Source organism: Pectinophora gossypiella, chromosome 18 (genome assembly GCF_024362695.1).
Source record: "Pectinophora gossypiella chromosome 18, ilPecGoss1.1, whole genome shotgun sequence".
Classification (NCBI taxonomy): domain Eukaryota; kingdom Metazoa; phylum Arthropoda; class Insecta; order Lepidoptera; family Gelechiidae; genus Pectinophora; species Pectinophora gossypiella.
The window spans coordinates 11,595,139-11,610,233 of NC_065421.1; the positions used below are offsets into that span (position 1 = coordinate 11,595,139).

Below are 15,095 nucleotides of genomic sequence, written 5' to 3' on the forward strand. Positions count from 1 at the left end.
AAAGTAGTGTACGAGAGGAATATTGTTGGAAGGGCTGGCAGAGGAAGGACGGGAAGAGAAGGACAGGAGAGGTTAACAAACACTGATTGGCGAACAGAATCAACTTGACAATCTGTCCGCCAACCAGCCAATCACACTATTGATAACTAAGATATTATACTATATACCTACCTATAATATATGTCGTAGGACCCGTGGTAACCCAATTGGTAGAACGCCTCTCACTTTAAAGTCGCAGTCGAATCCAGCACAGACCTATCCCATGATTGTCGAAATGGTTTTCAAATTCATGTTAGGATCATAAATGATTATCACGTACTCAGCGATGAAGGAAAACAGTGTAGGAAACCCACATTCCCAAAAATGTATTTTTGGAGGTGTGACCTAACCTGTATCTTCAAAAAGATGCTTACGAGGTATTCATTATATATATATATATAATGAATATATATATATATATATATATATATATATATATATATATATATATATATATATATATATATATATATATATATATATATATATATATATTATATATATATATATATACAGTGAAACCTGGTTAAGTGAGACATCAAGGGACCTGCAATGTCGTTTCACTTATAGAGGTATTCCACTTACCCAGTGTCTCAGATATACAGGTATAAATAAATATCTGTCTCATTTACAGAGGGTTCCATTAATAGAGGTGGGAATACATGTTATTTAAGTTATACAGGTGCGATCATTAAATAAAATAACGTGTTATGTATTTTTCAAATAAACATCTGTATGATAGTAAAGCGAAACTAAAAATGAAGGTAATTGAAGCTCAAAATTTGTACTTACGTACTTGGAATTACGTGTGGAATTTGTGGGTAGAATAAGAATGAGTAAACAAACAATGTTATCTCAGTTACAGAGGTTTATGCATATAAAATTTATTCGCTGTCTCAGTTATAGAGGTAACTATGATGATAAATCGAAAGAACGAATCCCAGATTAGAGGCTTACCTCGTTCCACTAGCAGAGGTAATTCAGTGCCAAAGTGTTGGGACCTCAGCATGAGTTCCAGTTATGGAGGTTTCTCACTTATCCAAGTCCCACTTAACCAAGTTTCACTGTATATATTCATCATCATCTCCCTAGCATTATCCCGTTTTTCACAGGGTCCGCTTACCTAACCTGAAAATTTGACAGATCCGGTTTTTTACCGAAGCGACTGCCTGTCTGACCTTCCAACCCGCCGAAAAAACAGCTCAATACAGGTTAGATCACATACCTCCGAAAATGCATTTCTCGGGAATTTGGGTTTCCTCACGTTGTTTTCCTTCACCGCTGAGCGCGTGATAATCATTTACGATCCAAACATGTATTCGAAAATAAATTCGACAATCATTGGTTTAGGCCTGTGCTGGATACGAATCTGCGACCTCAAAGTGATAGGCAACCGTTGTACCAACTGGGCTATCACGAGTCGTTCGAAACGAGAGTATGTACGGTCACGAGCATTAATATGTATACACTTTGGTACCATGTCACATTAACTTTTTTGACAACTTGATCAGTAAGTCTCACTAAATGTCAAATATGTTAGTGCGACAGAGTCCTAAAGTGGGTACATTATATTGCTCATGACTGTACTAGCGTGAATTAGATAAAGTATTGTATAACTGGTTTACGAACTTGGCTTTCCTTCACATTTATCTTTTAGGTGAGTACATACCTACATACATAAACTCAACGATCGTAATCGCTAATGGGGTGGGGTGAGTTTCGTATGTGTGGGTATTTCGACCATGAACGACCCATGTCAAGCAAATCAGTTATGTATTTTAAAAAGGACTATGTGGTCTTGAAACGATAATGAACACACATAGCACTTACACATAGCTGGCAAGGAGTGGGTGTACCATTATAGGAAATTCTCATTAAAAATTGAAAACTCTCTAAAGTTTACGTTTCGCCAGGATTATCTGAAAAATATTATGAATAATAGGAATCAAAAATAAATTACATTTTACAGTGGGTATTAAGTTATAAATTCTTACTTTTAATGTTCCAAATACAAAAATTTGAATAAATCGTGTTTTGCTAAACAAATTTTCGGAATTGTTTTGTTTTTTTTTATGAAAAGTTTAGAAAAAGCAAAGAATAGGAAGAATAGCAAGAAGATAAATTATAAAATGCTAACCTAGAAATAGAAACCAGTCTAAAATGATAAAAAATCACTCCCATTTTTTTACGACTTATTTTCGAATATGATTTATAAATAACAATGAGTACGACATTTGACCGCTTTAATTGATGACGTCACAGTATTTCCTGTATTTCCATACAAACTCCAAAGAAAACTTTAATTTTGACGTTTCGTAAAAAGTACCTATCTCATTTGACTAGGTTGTCAAGTAATCTATTAGTTTGTAACTAGTAGGTATCTACACTGCTTACCTATTACTGCTTAAAGTAGCAGTGTAGACGGTAATAATAGGTACGTCGTAAAACTATAGCGGTGAAATGACAAGCGTGACACCTGAAGAAGAGTCGATTAGGAGAAACGAGTTTGAAAACACATTCTGCTATCAAGGGCGACATAAAGCGGCGCTTTATCGCCGACATCTTGTGCCAATATCGCCGACTATATCCGTCATTTTCCTTCAATATGGTGGAAAGAGAGACGGAATGATTGTATTTGTCCTAAAAGCAGGGCTGTCCGTTTAGATTTTAAGGTTATTAGGTATAATTATAACTTTATGGAATGTTTTGTGTTGTTGTATCGTTGAATATTGTTGGCGTGGAATTTATTTGAATTTTTGACATAAGTAATAATGATTGAATACAGTGGGGCCAATAAGGCCACTTCGAAGCAATTCATCTAAAAAAGAAAATATGTATTGCAATTTGACATTTGGTTGCATTGCGCACTTACTTTTATATGCGCAAATGCAATATTGCTTTTTAGGTGAATTGCTTCGATGTGGTTTTTTAACCCCCCTGTTCACGATCGATTTTCAGTCTGTCTGTTCCGACATCTATTTCTATTTTCAACCTACATTTCGACGGGGAAGAAGCAAATACTCCTATCTTACACAGACCTAACTGGAAGATAGGAGTATTTGCTTCTTCCCCGTCGATTTACTTCGTTTAAGTTATGTTTCAAATCAAAGTTTTCGTTACGATATCACTTACACCCTGTATAGGTACCTATAACATTTTAAACCTTTAGTAAAGCTAAAGCTTCTGTATAAAGCCATGCCAATATTAAATATCAAAGAATGAAAATCTCTTTGAAATCGTGAAATACACAGAAGAGATAAGTATTCAGACGAACGGAGAATTATATCTTGATTTCGGTTGATTAAAGACATTCGTATTGTCTTTTCACAAAATGACTCTTAACAAAAGCGGCTTTGGGCAGATAGATCTCACGCCTGTAATCCCTATAGGGGTGAGCAGAGCCATAAGTAACATGGAATTGAAATCCACATTTGGATAGATTATAGATTACGTTAGGTCAGGACCTTGATCCCTTGTCAGCATAAGGTTCATCTTCTTCTTATCGTGTTGTTTGTGAGGTGGAATACCAGCCTCATCAACCCTGATGTCCTTGTCCTTGCCAGCTATGTTTAAGGGTGAGCCTATTAAAATAAGGTATGGTCAAATAAAATAATCCATACTTTTTCTATGACTTCCGCAGCCCTATCCACATACGACCGAAGTCCAGGCTCGGAGCGAGTCAACAGAAATTAGCATAAAACCAATAACGGCTGAGTGCCCCGGTCGCCACCTGAGCCTTTTATAAAGTTATGACCTCTGCAGCCCGTGGATATGCACTTGCTGAACCGAAACGATGGAAAAATAGTGCAAAGTTTGGTCTGGTATTTGATAGGATGGGCCATCGAGCTGGTGGTCTTCCTCGATATCCTATACCATTTCTTGGACACCATTCCGTAACCGCCTTAGTCCATATGTCGTCTTCCCGTCTTGTAATGTGTCTTCTCCACTTCATTAAAATTAATATCAATATTATATCTAATCTAATCTAGCCTACCATATTACTTATTTTTCCCATTTTCAGTACTCCATAGATAGGGCATTTTATTTTTTATTAATTGAAACGTGGACTATGACACAGAGAGACAGAGAGAGATTGGAAGCGTTTGAGATGTGGTGTTGGCGAAGGATGGAGGGTATAAGCTGGACTGAAATGGTGTCAAATGAAAAAGTGCTGGAAAGAGTTGAAGAAAAGAGAACCATATTGAAGACTATAGAGAACCGGAGAGGAAATATGATTGGCCACCTGATATGACACGATTCATTTATAACAAACATTATAGAAGGAAAAATTGAAGGGAAGAGAGGAAGGGGTAGACCTAGGATTACATTTATGAAACAAATAAAAGAGAAGGTGCAGGTCGTGTCGTATCGGGAGGTGAAGGTTTTGGCGGGAAGAAGAGAGGAATGGCGGTTATTCCACCGACAAGAGCGCAGCTCTTAAATAGAGAGAGAGAATCTAGCCTACAAGATCCCACTGCTGGGCAAAGGCCTCCCCTTCCTCTTTCCATTTTTCGCGGTCCTGTGCGTACTCCGGCCAGTCCCTCCGGCAAGCGTCCAAGTCGTCACGCTATCTCTTTCGAGCTCTACCACGACGCCTGTATCCGTCATGAGGCACCCAATGCGTGACGATCCGTGCCCACCGCTCAGGGTGCATGCGATAAACATGTCCGGCCCAATCACATTTGAGTCTGGCGGCTTTTCATCCCACATCAGCGATTACCGTTTTCGAACGCAGTGTTGTACGCAATATTATATAAAATTGTTTAATATCGTGTAACACTTTCAAGGATAGAACGTCTACGTACGTTCCGATTCTAACGTGACAAATTACCTATTATGAACCATCAATGACCCATGGTATCTGTCCGTGAAAGGGTTAATGTCTATGTTGTACACAAACACGTGCCCCTCGTGATTTCCTTAGGGACTTCTCGTTAGCAGTTTGTCCAAAATTACAGCTTAGGGACCAATAGGACCTTAACATTTGACCACTCTGCTTATGTACAACCCGGACACTTTATACAAAACACCTCGTTATACACAGAGACTACACTAGGGAATGCATTCCCGATCTCGCGAGATCTCGTCAAATTTTTCGGGATCAATCCCGAAGCATAATATGACGAGATCCCATTCGAGATTGATGGGATTGGGCGAATCTCCTTGAGTTATAAGTTTTTGTTTTGGTTATGCTGATTTTCAAAGAAACCCTAATTATTTAGTTAGCAATATTGAAGAATAAACGTTTTTGTTTTCTTTCAAAAAATATTTTGTTTTAATTAACCTCACTATCACAAACAAGCAGTTTACATCATTTTCAGACATCCACAGCTTTACATTTTTTTTTTATAAACAAACGAGAAATTTCGATTAGATCCCGAAAATTTCGGAATCTCGCGGGATTGATATTTCTCATCCCGCGGGATAGCGAATTTACGATCTCGAGTAGGGATTGAATTCCCTAGAATACACGTTGACGTTATCGTAACCGCGCGTGTGTGTGTGACGTCTGACGTCCATACGATTGAAGACCAAAGTAAGAGCGAAGGGGGTGAGGTAGACATAGCTCAGTCGCTGGTGGGGAGCGGAGAGTCGCCGTTCTATACGTAGTAATATTCCCAATTCTATGCTCTTATTCTTCTTAATTAATTACAACGTTAAACTTGGGCTGCCTTGTATAAGTACACAATGTAGAAGTGGTGATGTGGCGTACCTCATTCACTGAATTGACTTGAATGATATTTACTTGTAACAAACACTAAATAAAACCCGTGATACACCTATTCGGAAAACGATTGACTTACATTGTTGTGTAAGTCACTGAAGACGACTTTGTGAGTTTGAATTCATGTTTAGTTCATATATGAGGCCTCATACATCTTTTTAGACACTAGATAATTAATATCACGTGGTTTCCAGAATTGCGTCGTGTACTAAGTCAAAGATAAATGATAAAATTTTGATTACTAAATAAAGACAGATCTAAACGTGACAAAAACTTTTCTCTTTATCCTATTTAACTTATTTATGAATTTTATTCAAGAAAAACATAATAATAAGTCCGAAATTTTATGACGTCACAGTGTGCGTTTTCATACAAATTCCATAGTAAATTCGTGTTTTGACGTTTAGTAAAAAGTAACTGATTTGACTAGTTGGTAACTAGCCTATGGCAATAGACTCGCCCCTTATTACATGGGACTTAAACAAAGCTGGCGAGCAGTGGATGGATATATATATGTCGCAGGGATATGATAAAAACGGGGATTTGATCAATTCCCTAAGGGATTTGATCAAATCACGGAGGATGTTAAAATAACAACACGATTGTTAGGCACATTAGTATGCGCGAGGAGTGATGACGGAACAAAGATGGATGATATATATACATACATACAATACAATAATACGTTGAAGCTACGCTTTGCATCTCTCCTAAAATAGGAGTTTATTCAATCAAGTCTGAATTTTACAAGGACGGAAATAGGCATTGATATTGTTAGAGACATTAGTATGCGCGACGAGTGATGACGGAACAAAGACGAATGATTGGCTGCTAGGCTCGCGATATCCTCTTGGTGGTTAGGTCCTCTTCACATTGAGAGGTACACCACATACATACATAAACTCACGCATATTTCCCACCGGTAAGCAGAGACTACCACAAAGATCAAGGTCCACATAATATCAGCGTCGTGGTTCACGCCGCGACTTGTGCTGAGTGAGGCGTTATCTCAGGACGTCCACCACCACCTTATGATCATTTCGACAAACGTCTGTCTTGCTTTTTTGCAATTGTTTTAGTGGAAATTTGATATGATGTTATTGTCTTTTTTGTGTGTGTGGCGTCCTATAAATTTCTCATCTATAAATTGTACTATGGAAATCCATTTGCTTCGATTTTGAAACACTTCTCTTGCTTCCTCCACATTCATCAATCGTTAACATTGAGAGATATAAAGGCAAAAACATTTTAATTAAATTATTAGGAGAGTCTTCTTCTATCGTGTGGGTTGTGAGGTCGAATACCAACCTCATCATAGTGGCATCAGGGTTATTATTGAGCCGTCACGATTTAATGTTTTAATGTGGATAGCTCAGGTGACGCGTTGGTATGTAATTCATCTTGCGAAGGACGAACCTCTGCCGATTTGGGAATATAGTCGTGAGCTTAAGTTATGTGTATCTTTGGGATTATTGAACAATTCTACACTCTTCTCAAAAAAAAAATACCGTGTTATTACAATAATAAACTAGGTTTAAGTGAAGAAAATGAGGAGAAAAAAAAATTGAGGAGCTCGGTGGCGCAGCGGTAAACGCGCTCGGTCTGCGATTGTTGAAGTTAAGCAACTTTCGCAAAGGCCGGTCATAGGATGGGTGACCACAAAAAAAAAGTTTTCATGTCGAGCTCCTCCGTGCTTCGGAAGGCACGTTAAGCCGTGGGTCCCGGCTGCATTAGCAGTCGTTAATAATCATCAATCCGTACTGGGCCCGCGTGGTGGTTTAAGGCCCGATCTCCCTATCCATCCATAGGGAAGGCCCGTGTCCCAGCAGTGGGGTCGTTAATGGACTGGTGATGAAGTGAAGAACATATAGCCTGGCGGCAGCGGCGTTACTGTCGCGGATTCTACATAGAAATATAATGACTTGCCAATTAAAAAAAATGTTTATTTCAGTATCTCACATATTAATCTATAGGCTAGGGCTAAGACCTATCTAGTAGGTATGCAAAGATACCTGTGTCAGGTGGCCTCACTCTTCTATGTCTATTTACAATATAAAGTGCGGGCTTCTATTTACAATATAACAAGAAAGGCGCTTAATCTATAAATACAGATGAAGTAAGAAAGTTATAATGTAAGTGTTTGTGTGAATGTATGTTGTGTGTGTAGGTAGATTAAGAGATGTGTGTGTGGAAATTAGTTTCATGAAAAGCCGTCGACTTCTTTTGTTGCTCGGATTATTTTAAACCTATCGTTTTGAGTTATCGTTTTGAGGATGGCGTCAAAGGGAGTCTTTCTACAGGATATTAGTGACATCGTAACGGATACTGAGGGACAAGATTCAGACCATGATTCTGAATATTTTTTGAACTTAAAAAAACGGAAAATTCCACTTGATATCATGGTCTAAATCATCTCTCAAAGTTTTCGTTATGTTGTCCCTGTATACTCCTATACCCAGCAGTGGATACAGGCTGAGCTGTAGATGGATAGATCGTTTTGAAATAACACTGTAAGATTTTTAAACCATTATTCGCATTCCTTACAATTTATTCCCGCTCGCCTCCTCTGCAGTCGGTATGAATGGTTTTTTGCCATTGGCGAGTCATTCGCCATTCTTATCACGTGCGACTCAGTTCCCTTCTTTTTCGGTGAGCATTTTCCTGTTTACCGCTGGAAACCGTTGTTAGCATTCCCTTGAACGCCCCCAGTTTTAAAACTTCGTTTGGCTTATATTGTTCGACGATATGTGCTTCTACTCGTATGCTGCGAAAACTCGACTAGATATGGAAAAATCACGCTCTAGAAAGTATGAAACAAGAAAATATGTCTATGAAATTCTTCCGAATAGCCTTGGTCGTATGCCGTGGTAAGCAAACTCTTAGTCAGAGGTACAATCAAAGAGCAACTGCAGTCACTGAGCCCATGCATTAGTTGTCATAATTATAAAATTTATGTTTTTTGTAGGCGTTTTTGGTCTATTACAGAAACGATATGTAACCAGCAGGCTCTGCACGGTAACCGCGCCGCGCGTGGCGCGAATTACATCGAGGCCTTCGACCAATAGCCGTTTAATATCCATCTACGTAGATAGTATTCGTATCGTTTATTGGTCGAAACGCTCAATATAATTCGCGCCGCGCGCGGCGTGGGTGTCATGCAAACCCGACTGGAGGTCTCAAGTGCAACCAGTTACTTAATTGCTTTGCAACGAACTGATTGGACTTTTGCATCTTATCGTACATCCCTCCTTACAGTACCCACACCTCACCGAGCCTGTTAAACCAACGTGATAGGTGGTGAACCGTATCGCCGTCTAAAATGGTTGAGCCAACTGCGTTAGTGAAAACTGCACTTATGATAAATTAATAACTCTTTGGTGAAAGTCTGGGACCGGGGTTTGTACCGGCGCTCCCCGTTTGAGAGGCAAGCCGGTGACCGGTTTACGTATAGCTAAGTGTACCTAGACATTGCCTACAGGTAGTTATAAAGGTGTACCTAGAATCTAGACGGGGTCTGATTACCGGTCGACGCTAGACACGCAGGCGCACTAGCCGTCTAGCCACCAGGATAGGAGCTTGTGTCGCAGAGTTATTACCACACTGCCGAGTAAGAACCATAGAAATATTATCCTTTGTTCGTCTTGCGTGTTTTTTTGTCTTTGTGTTATCAGTGCAATACACTAATCAATTAATTAAACATCTCGTGAAAAAATATCTCGATTTGGTGACCAACAGGCATTCGCTTTTGTTATCGATCGATCTGTGAATGTCGCAGTTCGTATCTTTATTAGAGTTTGAGTAACATTCATTCTTCTGATATCGTGTGGGTTGTCAGGTGGATGACCAATCTCATCAACCTCATTAACCTGGTCAGCGTTACATTAATTGCATATGTTAAATTCAATCTTTGTTACAAGTGATTCTTGGATACCGGGGGCGTTCTGTGGGATTTCTTTGTGCATGCAAACTCGATCAAGACGAAAGTACCTTACCCTGGATCGATCCTTTCTATTTCTTTTCGTTTTTTATTATTGCTTATTTCTTTTTATTTTGGTGCAATAAAGTATATTAAAATTTGTATTGTATTGTATATCCTTTGTATCGTCCCCTTATAGTAAAACTACATTCTGATGTGATTTTCAACCTTTGTTACAAGTGATTCTTGAATACCGGGAGCGTTCCGATGGATTTCTTTGTGCATAGAAACCGAACAGGACGCAACATCCCTTATGTTCATTAATCGCCTGGAATGATCCTTTTCATTTATTTTCGTTTTTTTTTTGCTCATTTCTATTATATATTTGTATTATATTGTATAGTATCGTATTGTATTGTATCCTTTGTATCGTCTTCTAATAGTGAAACCACATTCTGATGTGATTTTCTTCAACAGGACCTTGATTTTTTCCAATCAATTTCAACCCAATTACAAATTGAGACCACAGTTTTTTTTTCATTCTAATGTAATTATCTTCAACAAGACCTCGTTATTTAAAATTAATTTGATTTAAATCTATATAATTGGTCCGTAGGCCAGAGATATGGAAACGACATACAAATACTTACCTAATATTTTTTTTTATTAATCAGACGAAGTACAATTCAAACTGTTAACAGCGAGCCCTGCACTAGGGGGATATAAAAATTGAGACCATATTTTTTTTTATCTGGATTGAAACTATCGTGCCCACACTCCCAAGAAATCCATTTTCGAAGAGATCTGACTTAACCTGTATTCGGCCGGTTTTCCCTTCGCGGCTTGGAAGGTCAGACAGGCAGTCGCTTTTGTAAAAAACCGGGCCTGTCAATTCTTCATTCAGGTTAGGTTAGCGGACCCTGTGAAAAACGGGATAATGCTCGGGAGATGATGAAACTTTGTTAACAAAAAAACACTTTCTAATGTCATTTTTAAAAAAGGCATGGCTCTGGTCGCACCTATGTTCTTGACACCCTACCAGTGTGGTGGATCTGTTACATTACTTAAGCGAATACCCGGAAAAGTATACGCACATAGATACATAAACTCACGCCAAAACCCCAAAAGGTCTTTGACTTTAAAACGTGTTCGTACCATACTTCATTAAACTTTGATGTGCTTCTTGATAATTTATAATGTTTTCCTCGTTTCAGAACATGGAGGCACACAGATCAAAGGAGGCTACATGCTGCGATACAAACGTGAGCAAACATTACCTTTATTAAATAATAGGCTAATTTCCAACTAGTTTTTTTTTGACGTGACTTATTGTAGATTTAGATTAGCAGATTTGTAGTATTATTGATTGATTCAAATTCAAATTCAAAAATATCTTTATTCAGTAGGTAACATAGTTACACTTTGAATCGTCAATTTTTACATAACGAACGTCTCATCCGCCTAAAACTACTGCAGCTTCTCACAACCTGTATAGCCGGGGAAAAGAAGCTGCAAGAAAAACCTCGGCACAGGGCCCTAGACGTTCTTTAAAAAAATAAAAATAAACATAAAATATTGATATACAATTGATTAATTTAGCTGCCTAATATCAGTTCTCAGACAGTTAATCCCATGCATTCATATCTTCTAAATAATCACTAACTTTATAATAACCTTTTTTGTAAAGTTTTTGTTTAACTAGTGTCTTAAAGCAGTTGAAAGGCAAATTCTGAATGTCAATGGGAATCTTATTGTAAAAACGTATACATTGCCCCTTAAAAGATTTAGTAATCTTATGTAATCGACTGACTTGTAAAGCAAGTTATTATAAGATTGATTGATTTGCCGCATATAGCATTAACTAAGTAGTTAAAAGTACAAGTGACCGGACAAATGGGGAGCGCTGAAGGCTCTCACCCGGTACAAAGTTTAAGACAAAAGGCCTGAGGGTGCCCAGTTGGGCGTGAACCTTGGCTCAGGGCGTCGTCTGAGAGGAAAAATATTTGAAAGAATTAATCGATCCTAGTGGATCGATAGCGATAAGCGCTGAATAAGGGAAATCGCCGGCGGGGTTGATATCGGGGTTCTGAACTGTACGTATGTTGTCGCGGAGGTGGAGTACCAACCTCATCAACCCTGGTGTGAGGGTTACTATTGAGCCGCCAAAGGCCCCTGACATGGCTCATGTAATGACTACTTACTTACATCAGTAAATAGTAACCGGGACCAACGGCTTAACGTGCCTTCCGAAGCACAGATCACCCTTTAAGACAATCCGGTGATCAGCTTGTAACCTAACGAAACTAGGGACCACGTAAAGTATTTTTGTGATATGTCCCCACCGGGAATCGAACCCAGGACCTCCGGATCGTGAGCCCAACGCTCAACCACTGGACCACGGAGGTCGTTTCGTTACGATGTCACTAACACACTGTATACTTTTTTCTTGACAGGTAAATACCTATGGAACTCATGGTCGGAAGAATGGGTGGTGTTGTACGACGACTCAACTATGGCTTGGTTTAAGGTAATTACCAATGTAACTTTATTAGTTTAAGTAACTTAGTACTTTACATTTACTGTATCTTAATATAATGTTAGCAATACCACTAAATTTAATCTAAAAAATAAACGCACAGGTACAAAATTAGTAAATATTTTAATGAAAATTAACCATTTACAAATTGGCGTGGCACTTATGACCGATGACGTCTCCGAACTACAATATTCCGCACTAAGAATTTCACACAACCACTTCGTAGCGCGTGTCCAGTCAAAGTGAGCTCTGCGTTAGCAGTTCCCCCCTCCATGCGTCCAAGAGTTGGCCAAAGCGTTGGACGATCGGCTGTCACTTGAGGTCGGCGATACAACAGCAGCCCCATGTAGTTTTGTGCTCATCCCTAACAATACTATTAAATCATTTTTTAGCGCACACATTTTCAAGACTTTCACACACACGCCCTTTCACATTATTTTTTTTAGTACCTTTTCAAAGTGAATTCTGTTCTGTGCGAGTCAATTTGACTCCTCCCTGGAATGTAACCTTCTTCCCACTATTTGTGAGCATTATACGCCCACTACATGACTATAATCACCTATTTATGCGACATGGAAGAGGCGACAAATTAATTCGTACGATTTCCGCATTTTTGTAAACCAGTCCTAGAAATATACGTTTCAAAAACAACACAGAATTTACTGGTTGCTGTTGAAGAAGTCATCAGTGAAGAATCATCAGTTGCTTGATTTGGAGGAACCAGTCAAGCAATGCCAGTAAAAACTGGTCCATTGCTGGACTGGTTTTTCTGCGTCATGCTCATTCATCATTCGAGGGCATCGGCAAACTTATTTCATAGCCTTCAGTAGGCTGAAGGGTCAAAAACTAAAATCATCATAAAGTCGTCTGGTTGCTGTTGAAGAAGTCATCAGTGAAGAAACATCAGTTGCTTGATTAGGAGGAACCAGTACAGCAATGACAGTAAAAACTGTTACATTGCTGGACTGGTTTTTCTGCGTCATGCCCATTCATCATTCGGCGGCATCGGCAGACTTATTTATTATTTTATGCTTTTGTGACCAAGTTTCGTAACTGGTTACGGATAATTATTTTTACGAAGCGACAAATTCGTATTTGTTAACCGATTCCATCAATATTCGCCTCGAAATCAACATTGAGTTTACTGAATGCTGTTGAAGAAGACATCAGTGAAGAATCATCAGTTGCTTGATTTGGAGGAACCAGTCAAGCAATGCCAGTGAAAACTGGTCCATTGCTGGACTGGTTTTTCTGCGTCACGCTCATTCATCATTCGAGGGCATCGGCAAACTTATTTCATAGCCTTCAGTAGGCTGAAGGGTCAAAAACCAAAATCATCATAAAATCGTCTGGTTCCTGTTGAAGAAGTCATCAGTGAAGAAACATCAGTAGCTTGATTAGGAGGAACCAGTCAGCAATGCCAGTAACAACTGTTCCATTGCTGGACTGGTTTTTCTGCGTCATGCCCATTCATCATTCGGCGACATCGGCAGACATATTTATTATTCTATGCTTTTGTGACCAAAGTTCCGTAACTGGTTACGGATAATTCTTTTTACGAGGCGACAAATTCGTATTTGTTAACCGATTCCATCAATCTTCGCCTCGAAATCAACATTGAGTTTACTGATTGCTGTTGAAGAAGTCATCAGTGAAGAATCATCAGTTGCTTGATTTGGAGGAACCAGTCAAGCAATGCCAGTGAAAACTGGTCCATTGCTGGACTGGTTTTTCTGCGTCATGCTCATTCATCATTCGAGGGCATCGGCAAACTTATTTCATAGCCTTCAGTAGGCTGAAGGGTCAAAAACTAAAATCATCATAAAGTCGTCTGGTTGCTGTTGAAGAAGTCATCAGTGAAGAAACATCAGTTGCTTGATTAGGAGGAACCAGTACAGCAATGACAGTAAAAACTGTTACATTGCTGGACTGGTTTTTCTGCGTCATGCCCATTCATCATTCGGCGGCATCGGCAGACTTATTTATTATTTTATGCTTTTGTGACCAAGTTTCGTAACTGGTTACGGATAATTATTTTTACGAAGCGACAAATTCGTATTTGTTAACCGATTCCATCAATCTTCGCCTCGAAATCAACATTGAGTTTATTGATTGCTGTTGAAGAAGTCACCAGTGAAGAATCATCAGTTGCTTGATTAGGAGGAACCAGTCAGCAATGCCAGTAACAACTGTTCCATTGCTGGACTGGTTTTTCTGCGTCTTGCCCATTCATCATTCGGCGGCATCGGCAGACTTATTTATTATTTTATGCTTTTGTGACCAAAGTTTCGTAACTGGTTACGGAAAATTCCTTTTTCGTTATGGTTTATATTATTTTTGATGAATATTTTAATTAACTACTATTTAACATAAGTTATAAGTTTTTTGAAGGTTTGTAATGATGTCTCTCCTTATAACGTCACTATTCTGAAACAGTGAAGTTCATTTAGGTATTAAAGTTAATTTTCTTTAACCATTGGTGAAACTTTGGTTGTGAACGCGACAGAAGGGTCGAAAATGAAAATCATCATAGAGTCTTCTGGTTGCTGTTGAAGAAGTCATCAGTGAAAAAATCATCAGTTGCTTGATTAGGAGGAACCAGTCCAGCAATGGAAGTGGAAACTAAACCACTACTGGACTGGTTTTTCTGCGTCATGCTCATTCATCATTCGGCGGCATAGGAAGTAATTATTATTTGTCTATGTCATTCTGCTTCAAAATTCCTGTCAGCCGCATTTGGGACCAAAGTTTCGTAACTGGAACGTCACTAGATATCTCCCTCATCATTTTCTCCAACCAATGATGAAATCTTGGTTATGAACTAGAGATGCCTTCAGTAGACTGAGGGGTCAAAAATCAAAATCATCATAAAGTCGTCT

At 38.8% G+C, this 15,095-nt stretch overlaps 1 protein-coding gene across 2 annotated transcripts in view; it reads left to right on the forward strand.

Moving 5' to 3' along the window:
• LOC126374987 (uncharacterized) overlaps nt 1-15,095 on the forward strand; it is a 90,353-nt gene that overhangs the window by 11,576 nt on the left and 63,682 nt on the right. The window contains exons 1-3 of one of the 2 annotated variants that reach the window (XM_050021804.1): nt 9,301-9,371; nt 10,895-10,942; nt 12,134-12,207. In XM_050021804.1, coding sequence (XP_049877761.1) covers nt 10,927-10,942; nt 12,134-12,207 — 90 coding nt within the window. In that variant the 5' untranslated portion in view covers nt 9,301-9,371; nt 10,895-10,926. Of the gene's footprint in view, nt 1-9,300; nt 9,372-10,894; nt 10,943-12,133; nt 12,208-15,095 lie in introns of those variants that run through there. The other variant, XM_050021803.1, reaches the window with a different exon arrangement.